General features: G+C 55.1%; 3 protein-coding genes across 5 annotated transcripts in view; 1 reads left to right on the top strand and 2 right to left on the bottom strand.

The window, feature by feature from the left end:
- The window catches only part of KPNA6 (karyopherin subunit alpha 6), a 105781-nt gene that overhangs the window by 13179 nt on the left and 72433 nt on the right, over positions 1-20169 (bottom strand). Inside the window, exon 1 of one of the 3 annotated variants that reach the window (XM_086765137.1) lies at positions 9017-9124. The exons of 1 other annotated variant lie outside the window; for it this stretch is intronic. In XM_086765137.1, the coding sequence (XP_086621263.1) occupies positions 9017-9020 (4 nt within the window). In that variant the 5' untranslated portion in view covers positions 9021-9124. Of the gene's footprint in view, positions 1-880; positions 969-9016; positions 9125-20169 lie in introns of those variants that run through there. One more of the 3 variants, XM_086765138.1, reaches the window with a different exon arrangement.
- Positions 9536-10158, bottom strand: FAM229A (family with sequence similarity 229 member A). The gene is made up of 2 exons (XM_086765150.1): positions 10034-10158; positions 9536-9638 (listed from the first exon to the last, which is right to left on the bottom strand). Exons 1-2 carry the CDS (start codon positions 10150-10152, stop codon positions 9536-9538), a joined length of 222 nt encoding a protein of 73 aa, XP_086621276.1. The 5' UTR covers positions 10153-10158.
- TSSK3 (testis specific serine kinase 3) overlaps positions 10504-20169 on the top strand; it is a 79855-nt gene continuing 70189 nt past the window's right edge. The window contains 1 exon segment of the mRNA XM_086764792.1: positions 10504-10667. Within this exon segment, the coding sequence (XP_086620918.1) occupies positions 10523-10667 (145 nt within the window). The 5' untranslated portion in view covers positions 10504-10522.

The following is a 20169-nucleotide window of genomic DNA, read 5'->3' as shown; positions in this document are numbered from 1 at the left end:
GCACAGGGAGCCCCCGCAGAGCGAGTTTCCACATCAGCTGTGCCACAGCACAGCACTGCGCAGCAGCCTCTCCAGCCCCCGACTTCCCATCTTCTCTCGCACGTGTTTACGTCTTCAGATGATTCCCAGCGACTTCTTCCAGTCCATCATTTGTGTCAATTCTTTTAATGATATCAGAATGCTAATTTGCCACATTACACTCCGCTTCCATGGCAATGGATGAATGTCAAACACGGGATTACGACTTCATGGTGAGCTCAGCAGATGCTGTAGGCACTACAGACTGCAGCAACCCCAAACACATGAAACAAAACAGACAGCGGGATGCCAGGCACATACAAACCCTTCACTTTGAGAGTTTCAGTACAAAACATCCAGCACATCTGGAAGTCAGGCTTCCTCGTTAGCTAATAACCAAACTCTGCCAGTGTGAACACTCACAGGACAACCCCACTAAATCAGACCGTTGGCGTAAACCGGACTGTCAGATTAGGGAACACAACCATCTGCTCGCAGATGAGCGATGCACAGAAGATACTCCAGCCACAGGAGTTCACTTTGCACCTCAGCACTGTCGCTCTGAGAAGTTTAGCTTTTACAGAAGAGCTCCCAACTGTGAAGTGGCAATGGAAACTTAACTGGAGACAGTTGCTTTCACTGCTCCCAAGTTTTAGCTGCTGCATCCAGGCAGCTACCTTAACCTCTACAAAACACTGTCCCACTAGGACGGCACCGTGCGCTGCACCTCTCCTAGGAAATGTTTTTCTTCTCTAAGGACCAGCCAAGCCCTGCCTAAATGAAGATACTATCAGCTCACACCCTGAAATTACAGAACTGTTCTGATGTTGTTCCAGCCAGAACTCCAGGGCTTCAAGCTTACCTGCTTCTCCAAGGAAGCTGGGCAATAAAGCTTTTTCCTTCTCTACCACAGCAGCTCTGCCGGAGCAATTTGCGCAGCCTGCAGCTGCTCCGGGTGCCCCTTTTTCCCGAGGCCACACCAAACAGACTGCGCACCAGATAAGCGGCAAGCAGGCTGCAGGCGCTGCCAGAACAGTTTATCTCTGCCCAGAAGCCACCCCCTGACCGTCCGTACTGGCACAACAGGGACAGGTACCCGTTCGTGTTGGGGAAGGGCCGCAGGCACCCCAGCACAGGTGCCTGGGGCACAGAGTCCATCTAACAACGAGACGAACGAGGACAGGCTCACTGCACACCTTCCCAACACCTCAGCACATGGTAACGCAGGGGCGGTGTGCAGGCGTTTGGACATCACGGCCAGACCCCACAGCCCCAGCATCAGGCACATTTTCACCCGCTGCAGCGGCGCGCCTGCGTGGGAGGAGAACTGCGAGGCAAGGGCCAGAGCCCTGTTCCACGGGAGTGTCAGCACAGCATGAATATGTTGTTAGAAAAGAAAGGAAAACAAGAATTAGGACAGAATTAGAATGAGGCACCTCCTCCACCAGTGGAAACAGTAACATAGCTTTCCCAAAAACAGCAAACGCCAATCCAGCTGCTTATGTTTCAGGCCCTTGCTTATACTGAATTCCAACCATCCCAGCCTCCTGCTGCAAGAGACAGCCTGGTTTTCTAGGAACTTGGTTTTCTCCAAGTTCAGCATCCCTTGGGTTACCCCGGAACAGTGCAAACACTACTCTCTCCTCTCTCCCTGGGCAGTTAGAACTGACTACTGAAGCACCCCCGTCTCCTCAGCAGCACACTGCCGCTCCTGACCGCTGGTTAGAGGGGCTCGGTGTGCATCACCCACACCTCAAGCTCTTCAGTCCAGTTCACCTTCCCTAGGGCGGAATTAAAAACTGCAGAGGTAAAAGCCTGTACTGTGTTAAAAAAAACGAGTCTGCAGAGCTTTCAACCCATCTCTTCCCAACACCTCCGCAGACTGAACAGTTCCACAGATCTACAAGAGCTTTAACACTGCTTCCATTACTAAGAACACTTGAGAATCTGTTTACACCAAAACATCACTGAGTTCACCCCGCATTAGTGAACTGTATTCACAGCAGCTCCGCAGAAAAAAAAACACAGTATTTGAATTTCAATAGTTCTCCGACTGAGCATCCAGGCTCTGCACCTCCCATCAGACCTGCCAACTATCAGCCCCAAGATGCCAGATCAGACACTGAACTCAGTGCTAACGTGACAGATGGAACAGATCTAAGGATCATCAGCCTGCACACATAAAGATTTATTTACATCCTGAACACATTATCAGCAGGTAACCCTGGCTCTCCGGGACAACTTCTGAAATCCATTTGTACACGTTTGCTTCAAGAGAGCACAGCTACGTAAAGCTTTGCTCAGACACCTCGGAGACCAGGCAGATGCAAGGCTCACTAAAGAGCAGAACAGTTGCTAGTCCTGGCTCACAGGGACCCCTCTGGCCTGCGGAAGACAGCAGCAATTGGAGAAGCTGGCGGAAAGACCAGAAGGAGCATGTACTAAGCGTCAGAAGCGTTAGCTTTTGTACCTCGGCTAGGCGAGCGGCTATGCGGGGTCACCTGCTCAAGGGAAGGCTTTAACCCCAGTTTAGCGAGAGCAGAGGAAGCCACTACCCAACCAGAGACAAACAAGGACTGAGATTCAAAAAGCAACATGAGTTTAGATGCATCTCCATCATCCTGAGCCAAAAAGAGAGAGAAGGCCAATATCAGACAATTAACTCCGCTCATTGTTAACCAGGCATGAGCAAGCTGCCGAAGTGACCTGCTAAGGTCGTTTCAGAGCACGAAGCAAGGAGCTGCCTTCCCAGGTCCAGATTAAACACACACATAAGCCCAAGACTGACACACTTTTCAGGATTGCACAGCATCAATGAGTTATAACACATTTTTATGACTTCTTTTAGTTAGACTGTTTGCCTGCATCCTCAAATCCACACTACTAAAGGCCCACAAGAAACCAATTGACTTCTCCATTTTCTTCCCGCTCTCTCCAGAGAGAAGAGTGGCCTAAGTGGGATTTCAAAGCCACGATGAGATCCCGACTCCCAGCACACAGCATATCTTCGGCATAAACATTTAAAAGTCCCCATGCCAACAGTTTCTGAATGCTAACACCTTTGGAATCAAGTCCTTGATAAAAGTTGTTCTATTAAAACCTAAGCAAGGCTTTTTTAAGTTACTGATTCATACAGAGAACAGCTTCAGGTGTCTGTAAGAGGATTCCTGGCTCACAGGAGCTACAGGAGCAGTCAGACTTCGGGATGAAGCTTAACTGAACAGTACCTCTTCAATTCCTTCTGCAAAGGAAGCCCCCTCGGGAGATGGACAGAATTTGGTTCCTGCTGTAGGCTTTGTTGGCTTTGCTAAGGGAAGAAAATCCTCCAGTTGTCACATAAACCAAAGAATTACCAGCACAGGCTGCCACACTAAACCTCATACACTGAATGATGAGAAGGTATTCACCACTTAAAAGAAAGGAAAAACGGCGTCAAAGTTTGACTTTGAAGGCTCAGCAGAGCACTCAAATCCTGTGGGCACCTGTGTAAACGCCAACATAAGCTAACCCAGTTCAGCCAGAGAACTGTAATTCCAGGGTCATTACTGCCTTGCCAAGATTATAACGGCTTCTTAATGTTACAGGCACGTAATGGGATCAGAAACTCACCCGTGCTTCTTTCCAGATGACATCCTCCCGTCTCCCTGCATTACGGAGAGCATTTGCTTCACACGCTTTTTCAGCTGCTGATTAAAGCCTCCAAGCTGAGTCACGGCAGGGACTCGCACGCCTAAAGCAGGGCTCGGGCTGCTGAGTCAGACCGAAGCGACACAGCAGAGAAACAGTTACGCTGACGGGTCTGACAAGGCCTTTTTGAAGCCAGAACACGCTTTCTCAAAGGTAATCTTCGCAAGATATCTATTACAGCTCTGCATACGACACATACTTAAGGCAGAGCCCAGCCAGCCAGGAAAGCTGACGGCGGCGTGTTTGGAGTGGAGAAGGGCAGTGAAATCATGCAAGCATAATTGAATAGACTCAAGAACTCCATCAGTACTGATCTGCCAGTCAGTGCCCGCTGGGCCCGTTTCAAAGCCGCCCAGCGCCAAGCAAGCGCTGCGCCAGGTGACCTCCAAAGGCCTCTTCCAACCAAAGTTTTCCCTGTGAGAGTATAAACTCGCTCAGCTACAATGAACCCACTCCTGAATCCAACAAGGAGTAGCAGAACAGTCCGTGAACTAAGTTTGGTCAGACAAGCCTTACTGACTACATTCTTTGGGTTTCCCCTACCCAGCAGGAAGTTTTTCCCTTTCAAACACTTACCCGAAAACCCAGAGGAACCCCCCACATCCTCCTGCCTCCCCACCTGCCCAGGCTCCGAGACAAATACATATTCCCACAGCATCACACTACTGCACCGCTGCTGCAAGGAACATCTACCAGCAGCACGGGAACAGCTAGTGCCCCTGGTCTCCTTGTATTTTCTCAGATTGAGCTGCCAGGAGATAGAGATAAAACCACATCAAATTCACACAAATCACCATCCCTTTCCAGGGTGTCAAGGAGGTTCAGATACTGAAGAGACACAGGACTCTTCTGCAGCAGTCCCCAGGACAGTAAGCTTGGTAGGTGTCTTCTCTGCAGGGTCTGTGTTCACCAGACGCCTGTGCTTTCAACACCATGCCCTCCAGGAACAGGAGATAGCTAGAGTAAACTGATTTAGTAGTAGCAGACATCAGAGCAGTCTGGATCACACAAATAAAATGAACCTTACCTTTAGAAGAACAAGCTAGCAGCGCTCAGTGAGAGGTACAAGACGCTAGCCATCTCCCCTGACAATGTTAAAAACCACATGTGAGAGTCAATGCCTCCAGTTACAGTTACTGAGGCATTTCTTTGGGGGAAAAAAAAAAAAATCAAAGCATTTGTGATATTTTTTGATCTGAGGAGGAGGGGACTGCGAGAACATGCCAATCATCTCCTGAGGCCGCACACACGAGTGAACAGCGGGCAGCGGATGTTGGGCTGACACGTTACTGCTTCATGATCCCGCGGTGCTCCAGAAGGCTTACCAGTTAACATTTGTGACTCAAAACCTCGTTATCCCCGCAACCCACACACCTCACAAGAACGTACTGGCAGTGAAAGCCTGCAGACTTGATTCAGCATTTAGGTACGGCACGCCAGTTCTGAACGTAGCTTCTTGCTGCTGTCACCTGCCTACAACGGAAAAGAAAGTCTCTGGCCAGAGATTCATCTTCTCTGTGCATCCTCTCACTGACTCTTATTTGCCAAACTATTACCAAAGCTGCTGCTTTATGCGCCAAAATCCATTCAATGCAAGAGACAGCAAAACAGCAACAGGCATTTCTGAAGTGTTTCAGAACCTAGAGTCTCATCCAGCCAAGTACATCAGAACTGCACTGCTGCTTTCCTTGTAAAGAGTGTCAGCCTACAATCAGCAGTACTTACGTGAATTTTGTTCCTTCCATCTCCCGTTTGCGAAGGAGTTCCTTAACTTTGAGAAGGGAAACAAAAATTCTTCTCGAACTCAGATGTGTAATGCATTTTATAGCACTCTATGGATGCGTCTTCAATTTTCCAGAGCTTAAGCACGCTCTTTACAACACAGCATAAAGACTCCTCCTGACACAAGCTACAAATACAGACCTATTCCCGTCTCCAGAGGATTCTCTTCTACAAAAAGTGTGTCCAGGACAACTTTATGGCTTCAGATGAAACCACAGAAAGAGAAGCTCAAGTAACCTGTACTTCTGAAACACCAATTAAACGAAGGTGGTTGTAATAAATACATAAAAGTAGTTGAACTACTTGTGCACACTGTACAAAAAGACAATTCTGAACTGCTACCAGACCTTAGCCAAGAACGGATTCTTATACTGAACATGTCACTTCGAAAGTTTCGCAGTGAATAAAAAGAAAAAAAACAAATCCCTTCATTTGCTCGGAAGACAATGGAGGAGAAAAAGGAAGTTAAACAGTTGTGCTTACAGGAGAAGAAGAACTACACAAGTCCTATCAAACAAGCAGCACCTCAAGGCTTTTCCTCTACAGCCCTGGAATTACCTCGCTCTGTTAAACCCTCCAAAAGCGGCCAAGCTCTGTCGCCCTGCCGCTTGTGCGGCTCTGTTTTGCATCCTTGCTCTGCTGCTTTTATGTCCTCACAGAGGTTACTGGAGTGTTTACTACAAATAAGCACCGGCAGAGCCAACTCTCTCTCAGAGCCGTCTCAAACGCAGCCTGTCGCCGTCCCCGCGCAGGGCACGCCGTGCTGGTGGCACGCTCACCCACGCAGCTACTGGGCTGTCTGGTGCAGCAGCCACCGCTGGCTCGCTCCCTTCTGCTTTAGCTACCGAGCGCCAGCGCTGCGATATCACTGCTGGAACGCGCAGCAGCTTCGCCGAGGGTGCTGCCTGTGGAGGGGGCAGGGAAAAGCAAAAATTCTCTGCGGGGAAAACAAACAGTCCCACAGCACACTTGTCCTTCAGGAGGGCCAGGCTAAGATTAGGATTCCCGTTAGGTTATCCATGCCCTGATGGAAACAGAACTCGCCCATTCCTCAGTCCAGTTCTCAATACACACCAGTTTCTATTCTACCTCCTCCTGATCTTTTCACCCCCAAAAAATCTGAGCTCTGGGGGCTTTCACCCCGATTTACCCGTGCTAAGACATTCAGATTTCCTGAAGAGTGGACTGATCAAGCGCAACAGTGTCATCTGAGGTCAGAGAGTCCTCTCCACAGTTCTTAAAACAGGGATTAACTCTTTGACTAAGTCAACTCAAACTCAACACACGAGAGCCATACGGGGTTAAAACCAACCAGAAAAGAAACTAGAGACAATTACAGAGGACTGTGACATTCCAACGAGCTCATCCTTCGCAACACGTGCTTTGCTCCAGAAACAGCACGGTCTGATTTGCTAAGCAAATCTGAGCTAATCTGAACCTCGCTGGCACTACAGCTCAGAGCGGAGCGGCCGAAGGAACGGGTACTTTCGCTATTAGACTGTTTCAGTGATCGAGCTCCCCTTCACAAAGTTCATGTTTGCTCTCAGGAACACAAGCAAACAAAGCAAAATAGCCAAATGACTAGTTAAAATTATCAGCCACCAAAGTTTTATTAAGAATCAAGCGTTACATACTGCTCCACAGGCTAAACAGCACTAGAAAGGCACTTAGACACGTCATTTGCATAGCAAACGAAGAAAACTGATGAGCATGTCCAACCACACAGGCAAGACCAACATCACTGCTTACAAACTCCACAGCACCTTCGGCCTGCACCACACAGGAACGGGTAACAACGTTTTGCTGCCACCTTTTAGTGCTATTAACCTAAACCAGCGAAAAAGTAGCCTTAGTTTATTTTAAAAGTTAAGAAAAAGTTACACGAGGATAATTCAGATGAGTATTAAATTCTCGCTGTCAGAAAAACGCCTGCTTCAAGCTCCAAGAAGAAATGAGGCTGCAGCGGCGGAAAGGACGGGCAGCTCCCTTGCGCGGCGCCCTCGGCTCCAGGCAGCACGGGCGGTTTCAGCCATTCACCGGGCCCCAGGACATTTTTCCACCCAAAGTTGCCAGTCAAGATTTTACATCTCAAGCTACAAATTAAGTTTTAAAAGCCGTTCTGGAATGGGAGGTGCTGCAGCCGTTGCATACACAGACTTGCGGCCACCAGCTCTTCCTGGACCATCGCGGGAGGGGTTTGAAGGCAGCAGGGGAGTTTCTGACGAGATCAGTCTGATCAAGCAGCTTCCCACCCCAGAGGGCACTCTGAAGACTTCTGAAGGCTGTCTTTTAGCCAACAGACAACATTGCAGGTGAAAACTGCTAAGAGAACTGCTTAATCCTCACTTCCCAGAGGATCCTTACTCTGCTCTACAGAGAATATGCCTGCGCAGGCTCGGCTTTCCCATCCACCGCATCCACTCACACCCTGTCTCACGGCTTGAAGCCTCAAGAAAAAGACGCCTTTCCTCCCTGCGTAGCGAGCTTCAGTTTCAGGCTACACCAAAAATGACACACAAGTCTGCTGTTATTGGAGGACCTTTCGAAGTGCAATACGCGGTTACGACTTACTGGTAGCTAACAGATTGTTACCTGCTGCCCCTCCGAACCTTTCCCTGTATTTAGCGGTGCTGGTTACGAACACGCAGACGAAGTCCTCTGCTTGCCCCTTCCCGCGCAGCAGAGCCGCGTTTGCCCACGCTGCCCACAGCGACAGGCTGCACGGGGACAGCCTCGCTGGGTTTACGTTGACGCCGCTGCTGAAGTTTTGTTTCACAAAAGCTACAACAGCTGAGGCCCTGCCGGGTTACGAGAACAGGGAACGGCTGAACAAGCTCTCATCTGAGCTCACTTCTAAGCTCTCACCAACTTCAGCGTTTAAACGAGCCAGAGATCAGAGACCTGTCAGGGTGCCACGGACGCTGCGGTGAAGCTTCGGCCGCAGCCGTTCCCTTCCGCCGCCGCTGCCTCTCGGGGACTCTGCCTCGGTGCCTGCGGCAGCAGCAGCCCCCAGCCCCGAGACCCAGGGCATCGCAGCACTAAGCGGCCCCCGCTGCTCCCCTCACCCCCCCCGCAGCAGCCAGAGACCGAGCTGTCCATCACGGAGCTGCTTAAAGTGAACAACGAACCCCCCCCAGCACGCCCGCTCCAGCGGCCCGGCTACCGGCTGTGGCAGAACGCGGCCCCTGCCCCGGGAAAGCAGCGAGAGCCGCCCCCCCCCCCCCCGAGCCCGGCTGCGGCCGCAGACAGCGGGCTGCCAGAGCCCTGCCCGGAAAAGGCCCCGCCGTGCCGGAGCCGGGATGACTCAGCAGCGGCGGCGGCGGCGGCCGGGCCCGCAGCCCCCCGCCCCGCCAGGCCAGGCCGCCCCGCCGCCGCTGAGGGCGGGCGCCCGGAGCCCCGGTGAGGTGCGCGGGCGGCGCCAGGACGGGCTGTCCGCCCCCCCCCACCTCCTCTGCCCGGCGGGGCGGCGGCTGCCCCTCGGGGCCGCGCGGCTCCCCTCGGCCGGGACCGGGGCCGCGCCCGCCCTCACCCATCGCGGCTCCTCAGGCGGCGGCTCCCGAGCTGCGGCAGCCACAATATGGCGGCCCCGTGGACAGGGAGGGCGAGGAGAGCAGACGGCGGCCGGAACAGGACAAACCTCCTGCGCGCGGCGGGAGCCACGCCCCCTTAAGGCGGCAGGGGCGGGGCGAGGCGGGGCCGCTCTCTCCCGCGGGGCCCGCAGCGCTCGGGCGCCCCCTGCGGGCGGGGAGGTCTGGGCGGACTTGGCCTGGCCCGCGCGTCTGGTCACCCATGTCCCGTCCCTCGCACTGGATGCGGATGGGACCCTGTCCCTCGTGTCCCCACCCTTGTACCCCATCCCCTCACACTGTGCCCCCACGTCCCGTCACCCCGCGCCCCCTCTCACGCCGGATCCCCGCGGCCGACATGCCGCGCGTGGGTTTCGAGCGTGGAAGCGCTCCGAGATCTCCTTTTATTACGAAGTCCGTGGCCGGTCTGTGTCGGCGGCGGCTCCACGGTGCTGGCTGCGGCCGGCGCGGTGCGGGGCCCGTCAGGTGGTGCGAGGCCGGCCGCTCCCTCCCATGGCGATGAACACATCAATGGGGACGTGGGGCAGCGTCAGGCAGTGGCTGCCGGGGCATCGCCACAGCTGCCTGTGGGGAAAGGGCGCGGTGAGCCCAGAGGCACGGCACGGCACGGCTCGGCACGGTACGGCATGACATGGCACGGCACGGCCTGACATAGGCCAGCACGGCACAGGCTGAAATGGGCCAGTATGGCATGACACGGCGTGGCACGGGTCGGGATGGCACGGCACGGCGCAGCGTTGTCTGATGCGGCACGGCACGGCACAGCACGGGACGCTGCCTGCCCCGATGAGCCCTGCCGGCAGCGGTGGCAGGGAGCCCGCCCTGTCCCGGCGCCAGGAGGGGTTCAAGCCATCAGACGACGCTTTCGGGAGCAAAACAAGCCACGTCTGCCGGAGCAGGGACCCGGTCCGCGGCAGGGCCGGGCCCTGCACCCCGCGGGCCGCCCTGGCCCCCCTCACCTTCCCACGGGCTGCTCGGCGCCTACTGGCTCCTGTGTTTCGGGTGGCGCAGCTGAACTGGGACAGTCGCCTGCCTCGATGGGGAACCTCCGAGCCCGCGGCGCCCGCTGGGAGTTCATGTTGAGCCGCGGGTGCGCCTGACCGGAGAGGAGCGGGAGGGTGAGCCGGGCGAGCACAGGGCCCCCGGTGATGGCGAAAGCACAGGGAGGCTGCAGGGGGACCGCGAGCAGCCCCGTAACCTCTGCAGCGCCCACCTAAAGAGCCCCCCGCTCACCGAGAGGGTGTTTCAGTCTGGCCCCCGGCTCGCTGCGCACCCGTTGCCCCGCCAGCGCAGCAGTGCTTACATCACAATAGCACTCCTGGGCTTGAACAGACCCCTCAGCGCCCCGCCCGGGGTGCTCCGTGTGCCCCCACCCCGGCGCCGAGATGCTGCTGGGAGTCGCTGCGGGGTGAACCGGGGGAGCGAAGGGTCCCAGCCCGCGAGAGGACATGGAGGGGTTTTTGCTCGCCAACAGCTACCAGCTCGGCAGGACCATCAAGGAGGGAACGTACTCCAAAGTGAAGGAGGCTTTTTCCCAAAAGCACCAGAAGAAAGTGGCAATTAAAATAATCGATAAGAAGGAAGGCCCAGAAGGTAAGAGGTGACTTCCTTCTGCGCGGCTGGTTCCAAGTTGACGGTAACTGCCAGCATGCTAGCTGTGTAGGACAGTGAAGAGGCTGACGTGTGTGTGGCCGTAGAGCTGCTAGAAAGCGCACGTGAAGAGCAGGAAGGGCTTTCAGAGCAGCCGGTTCTCGTCTTGGACAGTCGCCACACATCCGCACTTTTAGTGCCTCAGAACCCCGGACAGCTTGCAAAACACGGCTGTAACTGTCCCAGCGCAAGCTGTTCAGGAAAGCACAGAAACGCGATGTTCGCGTGCTTTTAGCGCTGCTCGCAAGAAGCCTCCGGAGCAGGCACTTCTCGTGCGGCAACAACCGTGCCTTCTACGATCTTTCCTAGCCTCTTTTCCTCCGGGCAGCTGGCTTTAGCTGATGTGAAGTGTTGGTGGGCAAATCATCCAGAGAAGAGTCGCAATGCTTCTGGGCTGTTAGCAAGAGCGAGTGAAGAGCAGCAAGAGCTTTCCTTGCTGACCCTTTTCACGTGGGAGATTAGCTGGACATTTGCCGGTTTAGTGCCTTGTTTCTTCTGCGCAGCTTGCACAAAGCTCATTGCGGCTTTCGCGGTTCGAGTTGTGCATCGCCGGAGCTCTGCGAGAAAGAGCGAGAGAAGAGCCGCGAAAGCTCCGAGTGCGGCCAGCTCGCGTGTAGCCGCGATGATGCGCTGTTCGCCGGTTGCAGGGCGACTGCCTTCTGCGCGGCTGGTTCCAAGTTGACGGTAAGTGCCAGCGTGCTAGCTGTGTAGGACAGTGAAGAGGCTGACGTGTGTGTGTCCGTAGAGCTGCTAGAAAGCGTACGTGAAGAGCAGGAAGGGCTTTCAGAGCAGCCGGTTCTCGTCTTGGACAGTCGCCACACATCTGCACTTTTAGTGCCTCAGAACCCCGGACAGCTTGCAAAACACGGCTGTAACTGTCCCAGCGCAAGCTGTTCAGGAAAGCACAGAAACGCGATGTTCGCGTGCTTTTAGCGCTTCTCACAAGAAGCCTCCGGAGCAGGCACTTCTCGTGCGGCAACAAGCGTGCCTGCTACGATCTTTCCCAGCCTCTTTTCCTCCGGGCAGCCGGCTTTAGCTGATGTGAAGTGTTGGTGGGCAAATCATCTAGAGAAGAGTCGTAATGCTTCTGGGCTGTTAGCAAGAGCGAGTGAAGAGCAGCAAGAGCTTTCCTTGCTGACTCTTTTCACGTGGGAGATTAGCTGGACATTTGCCGGTTTAGTGCCTTGTTTCTTCTGCGCAGCTTGCACAAAGCTCATTGCGGCTTTCGCGGTTCGAGTTGTGCATCGCCGGAGCTCTGCGAGAAAGAGCGAGAGAAGAGCCGCGAAAGCTCCGAGTGCGGCCAGCTCGCGTGTAGCCGCGATGATGCGCTGTTCGCCGGTTGCAGGGCGACTGCCTTCTGCGCGGCTGCTTCCAAGTTGACGGTAACTGCCAGCGTGCTAGCTGTGTAGGACAGTGAAGAGGCTGACGTGTGTGTGTCCGTAGAGCTGCTAGAAAGCGTACGTGAAGAGCAGGAAGGGCTTTCAGAGCAGGCGGTTCTCGTCTTGGACAGTCGCCACACATCTGCACTTTTAGTGCCTCAGAACCCCGGACAGCTTGCAAAACACGGCTGTAACTGTCCCAGCGCAAGCTGTTCAGGAAAGCACAGAAACGCGATGTTCGCGTGCTTTTAGCGCTGCTCGCAAGAAGCCTCCGGAGCAGGCACTTCTCGTGCGGCAACAAGCGTGCCTGCTACGATCTTTCCTAGCCTCTTTTCCTCCGGGCAGCCGGCTTTAGCTGATGTGAAGTGTTGGTGGGCAAATCATCCAGAGAAGAGTCGCAATGCTTCTGGGCTGTTAGCAAGAGCGAGTGAAGAGCAGCAAGAGCTTTCCTTGCTGACTCTTTTCACGTGGGAGATTAGCTGGACATTTGCCGGTTTAGTGCCTTGTTTCTTCTGCGCAGCTTGCACAAAGCTCATTGCGGCTTTCGCGGTTCGAGTTGTGCATCGCCGGAGCTCTGCGAGAAAGAGCGAGAGAAGAGCCGCGAAAGCTCCGAGTGCGGCCAGCTCGCGTGTAGCCGCGATGATGCGCTGTTCGCCGGTTGCAGGGCGACTGCCTTCTGCGCGGCTGCTTCCAAGTTGACGGTAAGTGCCAGCGTGCTAGCTGTGTAGGACAGTGAAGAGGCTGACGCGTGTGTGTCCGTAGAGCTGCTAGAAAGCGTACGTGAAGAGCAGGAAGGGCTTTCAGAGCAGGCGGTTCTCGTCTTGGACAGTCGCCACACATCTGCACTTTTAGTGCCTCAGAACCCCGGACAGCTTGCAAAACACGGCTGTAACTGTCCCAGCGCAAGCTGTTCAGGAAAGCACAGAAACGCGATGTTCGCGTGCTTTTAGCGCTTCTCGCAAGAAGCCTCCGGAGCAGGCACTTCTCGTGCGGCAACAAGCGTGCCTGCTACGATCTTTCCCAGCCTCTTTTCCTCCGGGCAGCCGGCTTGAGCTGATGTGAAGTGTTGGTGGGCAAATCATCCAGAGAAGAGTCGCAATGCTTCTGGGCTGTTAGCAAGAGCGAGTGAAGAGCAGCAAGAGCTTTCCTTGCTGACTCTTTTCACGTGGGAGATTAGCTGGACATTTGCCGGTTTAGTGCCTTGTTTCTTCTGCGCAGCTTGCACAAAGCTCATTGCGGCTTTCGCGGTTCGAGTTGTGCATCGCCGGAGCTCTGCGGGAAAGAGCGAGAGAAGAGCCGCGAAAGCTCCGGGTGCGGCCAGCTCGCGTGTAGCCGCGATGATGCGCTGTTCGCCGGTTGCAGGGCGACTGCCTTCTGCGCGGCTGCTTCCAAGTTGACGGTAAGTGCCAGCGTGCTAGCTGTGTAGGACAGTGAAGAGGCTGACGTGTGTGTGTCCGTAGAGCTGCTAGAAAGCGTACGTGAAGAGCAGGAAGGGCTTTCAGAGCAGGCGGTTCTCGTCTTGGACAGTCGCCACACATCTGCACTTTTAGTGCCTCAGAACCCCAGACAGCTTGCAAAACACGGCTGTAACTGTCCCAGCGCAAGCTGTTCAGGAAAGCACAGAAACGCGATGTTCGCGTGCTTTTAGCGCTTCTCACAAGAAGCCTCCGGAGCAGGCACTTCTCGTGCGGCAACAAGCGTGCCTGCTACGATCTTTCCCAGCCTCTTTTCCTCCGGGCAGCCGGCTTTAGCTGATGTGAAGTGTTGGTGGGCAAATCATCCAGAGAAGAGTCGCAATGCTTCTGGGCTGTTAGCAAGAGCGAGTGAAGAGCAGCAAGAGCTTTCCTTGCTGACTCTTTTCACGTGGGAGATTAGCTGGACATTTGCCGGTTTAGTGCCTTGTTTCTTCTGCGCAGCTTGCACAAAGCTCATTGCGGCTTTCGCGGTTCGAGTTGTGCATCGCCGGAGCTCTGCGAGAAAGAGCGAGAGAAGAGCCGCGAAAGCTCCGAGTGCGGCCAGCTCGCGTGTAACCGCGATGATGCGCTGTTCGCCGGTTGCAGGGCGACTGCCTTCTGCGCGGCTGCTTCCAAGTTGACGGTAAGTGCCAGCGTGCTAGCTGTGTAGGACAGTGAAGAGGCTGACGTGTGTGTGTCCGTAGAGCTGCTAGAAAGCGTACGTGAAGAGCAGGAAGGGCTTTCAGAGCAGGCGGTTCTCGTCTTGGACAGTCGCCACACATCTGCACTTTTAGTGCCTCAGAACCCCGGACAGCTTGCAAAACACGGCTGTAACTGTCCCAGCGCAAGCTGTTCAGGAAAGCACAGAAACGCGATGTTCGCGTGCTTTTAGCGCTTCTCGCAAGAAGCCTCCGGAGCAGGCACTTCTCGTGCGGCAACAAGCGTGCCTGCTACGATCTTTCCCAGCCTCTTTTCCTCCGGGCAGCCGGCTTTAGCTGATGTGAAGTGTTGGTGGGCAAATCATCCAGAGAAGAGTCGCAATGCTTCTGGGCTGTTAGCAAGAGCTTTCCTTGCTGAGCCTTTTCACGTTGGAGATTAGCTGGACATTTGCCGGTTTAGTGCCTTGTTTCTTCTGCGCAGCTTGCACAAAGCTCATTGCGGCTTTCGCGGTTCGAGTTGTGCATCGCCGGAGCTCTGCGAGAAAGAGCGAGAGAAGAGCCGCGAAAGCTCCGGGTGCAGCCAGCTCGCGTGTAGCCGCGATGATGCGCTGTTCGCCGGTTGCAGGGCGACTGCCTTCTGCGCGGCTGGTTCCAAGTTGACGGTAACTGCCAGCGTGCTAGCTGTGTAGGACAGTGAAGAGGCTGACGCGTGTGTGTCCGTAGAGCTGCTAGAAAGCGTACGTGAAGAGCAGGAAGGGCTTTCAGAGCAGGCGGTTCTCGTCTTGGACAGTCGCCACACATCTGCACTTTTAGTGCCTCAGAACCCCGGACAGCTTGCAAAACACGGCTGTAACTGTCCCAGCGCAAGCTGTTCAGGAAAGCACAGAAACGCGATGTTCGCGTGCTTTTAGCGCTTCTCGCAAGAAGCCTCCGGAGCAGGCACTTCTCGTGCGGCAACAAGCGTGCCTGCTACGATCTTTCCTAGCCTCTTTTCCTCCGGGCAGCCGGCTTTAGCTGATGTGAAGTGTTGGTGGGCAAATCATCCAGAGAAGTGTAGCAATGCTTCTGGGCTGTTAGCAAGAGAGAGTGAAGAGCAGCAAGAGCTTTCCTTGCTGACTCTTTTCACGTGGGAGATTAGCTGGACATTTGCCGGTTTAGTGCCTTGTTTCTTCTGCGCAGCTTGCACAAAGCTCATTGCGGCTTTCGCGGTTCGAGTTGTGCATCGCCGGAGCTCTGCGAGAAAGAGCGAGAGAAGAGCCGCGAAAGCTCCGAGTGCGGCCAGCTCGCGTGTAGCCGCGAATGTGCGCTGTTCGCCGGTTGCAGGGCGACTGCCTTCTGCGCGGCTGCTTCCAAGTTGACGGTAAGTGCCAGCGTGCTAGCTGTGTAGGACAGTGAAGAGGCTGACGTGTGTGTGTCCGTAGAGCTGCTAGAAAGCGTACGTGAAGAGCAGGAAGGGCTTTCAGAGCAGGCGGTTCTCGTCTTGGACAGTCGCCACACATCTGCACTTTTAGTGCCTCAGAACCCCAGACAGCTTGCAAAACACGGCTGTAACTGTCCCAGCGCAAGCTGTTCAGGAAAGCACAGAAACGCGATGTTCGCGTGCTTTTAGCGCTTCTCACAAGAAGCCTCCGGAGCAGGCACTTCTCGTGCGGCAACAAGCGTGCCTGCTACGATCTTTCCCAGCCTCTTTTCCTCCGGGCAGCCGGCTTTAGCTGATGTGAAGTGTTGGTGGGCAAATCATCCAGAGAAGAGTCGCAATGCTTCTGGACTGTTAGCAAGAGCGAGTGAAGAGCAGCAAGAGCTTTCCTTGCTGACTCTTTTCACGTGGGAGATTAGCTGGACATTTGCCGGTTTAGTGCCTTGTTTCTTCTGCGCAGCTTGCACAAAGCTCATTGCGGCTTTCGCGGTTCGAGTTGTGCATCGCCGGAGCTCTGCGAGAAAGAGCGAGAGAAGAGCCGCGAAAGCTCCGAGTGCGGCCAGCTCGCGTGTAGCAGCGATGATGCGCTGTTCGCCGGTTGCAGGGCGACTGCCTTCTGCGCGGCTGGTTCCAAGTTGACGGTAAGTGCCAGCGTGCTAGCTGTGTAGGACAGTGAAGAGGCTGACGTGTGTGTGTCCGTAGAGCTGCTAGAAAGCGTACGTGAAGAGCAGGAAGGGCTTTCAGAGCAGGCGGTTCTCGTCTTGGACAGTCGCCACACATCTGCACTTTTAGTGCCTCAGAACCCCGGACAGCTTGCAAAACACGGCTGTAACTGTCCCAGCGCAAGCTGTTCAGGAAAGCACAGAAACGCGATGTTCGCGTGCTTTTAGCGCTTCTCGCAAGAAGCCTCCGGAGCAGGCACTTCTCGTGCGGCAACAAGCGTGCCTGCTACGATCTTTCCCAGCCTCTTTTCCTCCGGGCAGCCGGCTTTAGCTGATGTGAAGTGTTGGTGGGCAAATCATCCAGAGAAGAGTCGCAATGCTTCTGGACTGTTAGCAAGAGCGAGTGAAGAGCAGCAAGAGCTTTCCTTGCTGACTCTTTTCACGTGGGAGATTAGCTGGACATTTGCCGGTTTAGTGCCTTGTTTCTTCTGCGCAGCTTAAACAAAGCTCATTGCGGCTTTCGCGGTTCGAGTTGTGCATCGCCGGAGCTCTGCGAGAAAGAGCGAGAGAAGAGCCGCGAAAGCTCCGGGTGCGGCCAGCTCGCGTGTAGCCGCGATGATGCGCTGTTCGCCGGTTGCAGGGCGACTGCCTTCTGCGCGGCTGGTTCCAAGTTGACGGTAACTGCCAGCGTGCTAGCTGTGTAGGACAGTGAAGAGGCTGACGCGTGTGTGTCCGTAGAGCTGCTAGAAAGCGTACGTGAAGAGCAGGAAGGGCTTTCAGAGCAGGCGGTTCTCGTCTTGGACAGTCGCCACACATCCGCACTTTTAGTGCCTCAGAACCCCGGACAGCTTGCAAAACACGGCTGTAACTGTCCCAGCGCAAGCTGTTCAGGAAAGCACAGAAACGCGATGTTCGCGTGCTTTTAGCGCTTCTCGCAAGAAGCCTCCGGAGCAGGCACTTCTCGTGCGGCAACAAGCGTGCCTGCTACGATCTTTCCTAGCCTCTTTTCCTCCGGGCAGCCGGCTTTAGCTGATGTGAAGTGTTGGTGGGCAAATCATCCAGAGAAGTGTAGCAATGCTTCTGGGCTGTTAGCAAGAGCGAGTGAAGAGCAGCAAGAGCTTTCCTTGCTGACTCTTTTCACGTGGGAGATTAGCTGGACATTTGCCGGTTTAGTGCCTTGTTTCTTCTGCGCAGCTTGCACAAAGCTCATTGCGGCTTTCGCGGTTCGAGTTGTGCATCGCCGGAGCTCTGCGAGAAAGAGCGAGAGAAGAGCCGCGAAAGCTCCGAGTGCGGCCAGCTCGCGTGTAGCCGCGATGATGCGCTGTTCGCCGGTTGCAGGGCGACTGCCTTCTGCGCGGCTGGTTCCAAGTTGACGGTAAGTGCCAGCGTGCTAGCTGTGTAGGACAGTGAAGAGGCTGACGTGTGTGTGTCCGTAGAGCTGCTAGAAAGCGTACGTGAAGAGCAGGAAGGGCTTTCAGAGCGGGCGGTTCTCGTCTTGGACAGTCGCCACACATCTGCACTTTTAGTGCCTCAGAACCCCGGACAGCTTGCAAAACACGGCTGTAACTGTCCCAGCGCAAGCTGTTCAGGAAAGCACAGAAACGCGATGTTCGCGTGCTTTTAGCGCTTCTTGCAAGAAGCCTCCGGAGCAGGCACTTCTCGTGCGGCAACAAGCGTGCCTGCTACGATCCTTCCTAGCCTCTTTTCCTCCGGGCAGCCGGCTTGAGCTGATGTGAAGTGTTGGTGGGCAAATCATCCAGAGAAGAGTCGTAATGCTTCTGGGCTGTTAGCAAGAGCGAGTGAAGAGCAACAAGAGCTTTCCTTGCTGACTCTTTTCACGTGGGAGATTAGCTGGACATTTGCCGGTTTAGTGCCTTGTTTCTTCTGCGCAGCTTGCACAAAGCTCATTGCGGCTTTCGCCGTTCGAGTTGTGCATCGCCGGAGCTCTGCGAGAAAGAGCGAGAGAAGAGCCGCGAAAGCTCCGAGTGCGGCCAGCTCGCGTGTAGCCGCGATGATGCGCTGTTCGCCGGTTGCAGGGCGACTGCCTTCTGCGTGGCTGGTTCCAAGTTGACGGTAACTGCCAGCGTGCTAGCTGTGTAGGACAGTGAAGAGGCTGACGTGTGTGTGTCCGTAGAGCTGCTAGAAAGCGTACGTGAAGAGCAGGAAGGGCTTTCAGAGCAGGCGGTTCTCGTCTTGGACAGTCGCCACACATCTGCACTTTTAGTGCCTCAGAACCCCGGACAGCTTGCAAAACACGGCTGTAACTGTCCCAGCGCAAGCTGTTCAGGAAAGCACAGAAACGCGATGTTCGCGTGCTTTTAGCGCTTCTCGCAAGAAGCCTCCGGAGCAGGCACTTCTCGTGCGGCAACAAGCGTGCCTGCTACGATCTTTCCCAGCCTCTTTTCCTCCGGGCAGCCGGCTTGAGCTGATGTGAAGTGTTGGTGGGCAAATCATCCAGAGAAGAGTCGCAATGCTTCTGGGCTGTTAGCAAGAGCGAGTGAAGAGCAGCAAGAGCTTTCCTTGCTGACTCTTTTCACGTGGGAGATTAGCTGGACATTTGCCGGTTTAGTGCCTTGTTTCTTCTGCGCAGCTTGCACAAAGCTCATTGCGGCTTTCACCGTTCGAGTTGTGCATCGCCGGAGCTCTGCGAGAAAGAGCGAGAGAAGAGCCGCGAAAGCTCCGAGTGCGGCCAGCTCGCGTGTAGCCGCGATGATGCGCTGTTCGCCGGTTGCAGGGCGACTGCCTTCTGCGCGGCTGCTTCCAAGTTGACGGTAACTGCCAGCGTGCTAGCTGTGTAGGACAGTGAAGAGGCTGACGTGTGTGTGTCCGTAGAGCTGCTAGAAAGCGTACGTGAAGAGCAGGAAGGGCTTTCAGAGCAGCCGGCTCTCGTCTTGGACAGTCGCCACACATCCGCACTTTTAGTGCCTCAGAACCCCGGACAGCTTGCAAAACACGGCTGTAACTGTCCCAGCGCAAGCTGTTCAGGAAAGCACAGAAACGCGATGTTCGCGTGCTTTTAGCGCTTCTCGCAAGAAGCCTCCGGAGCAGGCACTTCTCGTGCGGCAACAAGCGTGCCTGCTACGATCTTTCCTAGCCTCTTTTCCTCCGGGCAGCCGGCTTTAGCTGATGTGAAGTGTTGGTGGGCAAATCATCCAGAGAAGAGTCGTAATGCTTCTGGGCTGTTAGCAAGAGCGAGTGAAGAGCAGCAAGAGCTTTCCTTGCTGACTCTTTTCACGTGGGAGATTAGCTGGACATTTGCCGGTTTAGTGCCTTGTTTCTTCTGCGCAGCTTGCACAAAGCTCATTGCGGCTTTCGCGGTTCGAGTTGTGCATCGCCGGAGCTCTGCGAGAAAGAGCGAGAGAAGAGCCGCGAAAGCTCCGGGTGCGGCCAGCTCGCGTGTAGCCGCGATGATGCGCTGTTCGCCGGTTGCAGGGCGACTGCCTTCTGCGCGGCTGGTTCCAAGTTGACGGTAAGTGCCAGCGTGCTAGCTGTGTAGGACAGTGAAGAGGCTGACGTGTGTGTGTCCGTAGAGCTGCTAGAAAGCGTACGTGAAGAGCAGGAAGGGCTTTCAGAGCAGCCGGCTCTCGTCTTGGACAGTCGCCACACATCTGCACTTTTAGTGCCTCAGAACCCCGGACAGCTTGCAAAACACGGCTGTAACTGTCCCAGCGCAAGCTGTTCAGGAAAGCACAGAAACGCGATGTTCGCGTGCTTTTAGCGCTTCTCGCAAGAAGCCTCCGGAGCAGGCACTTCTCGTGCGGCAACAAGCGTGCCTGCTACGATCTTTCCTAGCCTCTTTTCCTCCGGGCAGCCGGCTTGAGCTGATGTGAAGTGTTGGTGGGCAAATCATCCAGAGAAGAGTCGCAATGCTTCT

This window comes from Chlamydotis macqueenii, chromosome 22 (assembly GCF_036417535.1).
Source record: "Chlamydotis macqueenii isolate bChlMac1 chromosome 22, bChlMac1.mat, whole genome shotgun sequence".
NCBI classification, from domain to species: Eukaryota; Metazoa; Chordata; class Aves; order Otidiformes; family Otididae; genus Chlamydotis; species Chlamydotis macqueenii.
Note: the sequence above shows the minus strand (reverse complement) of the source record. Positions and strands in the feature narration are given on the sequence as shown.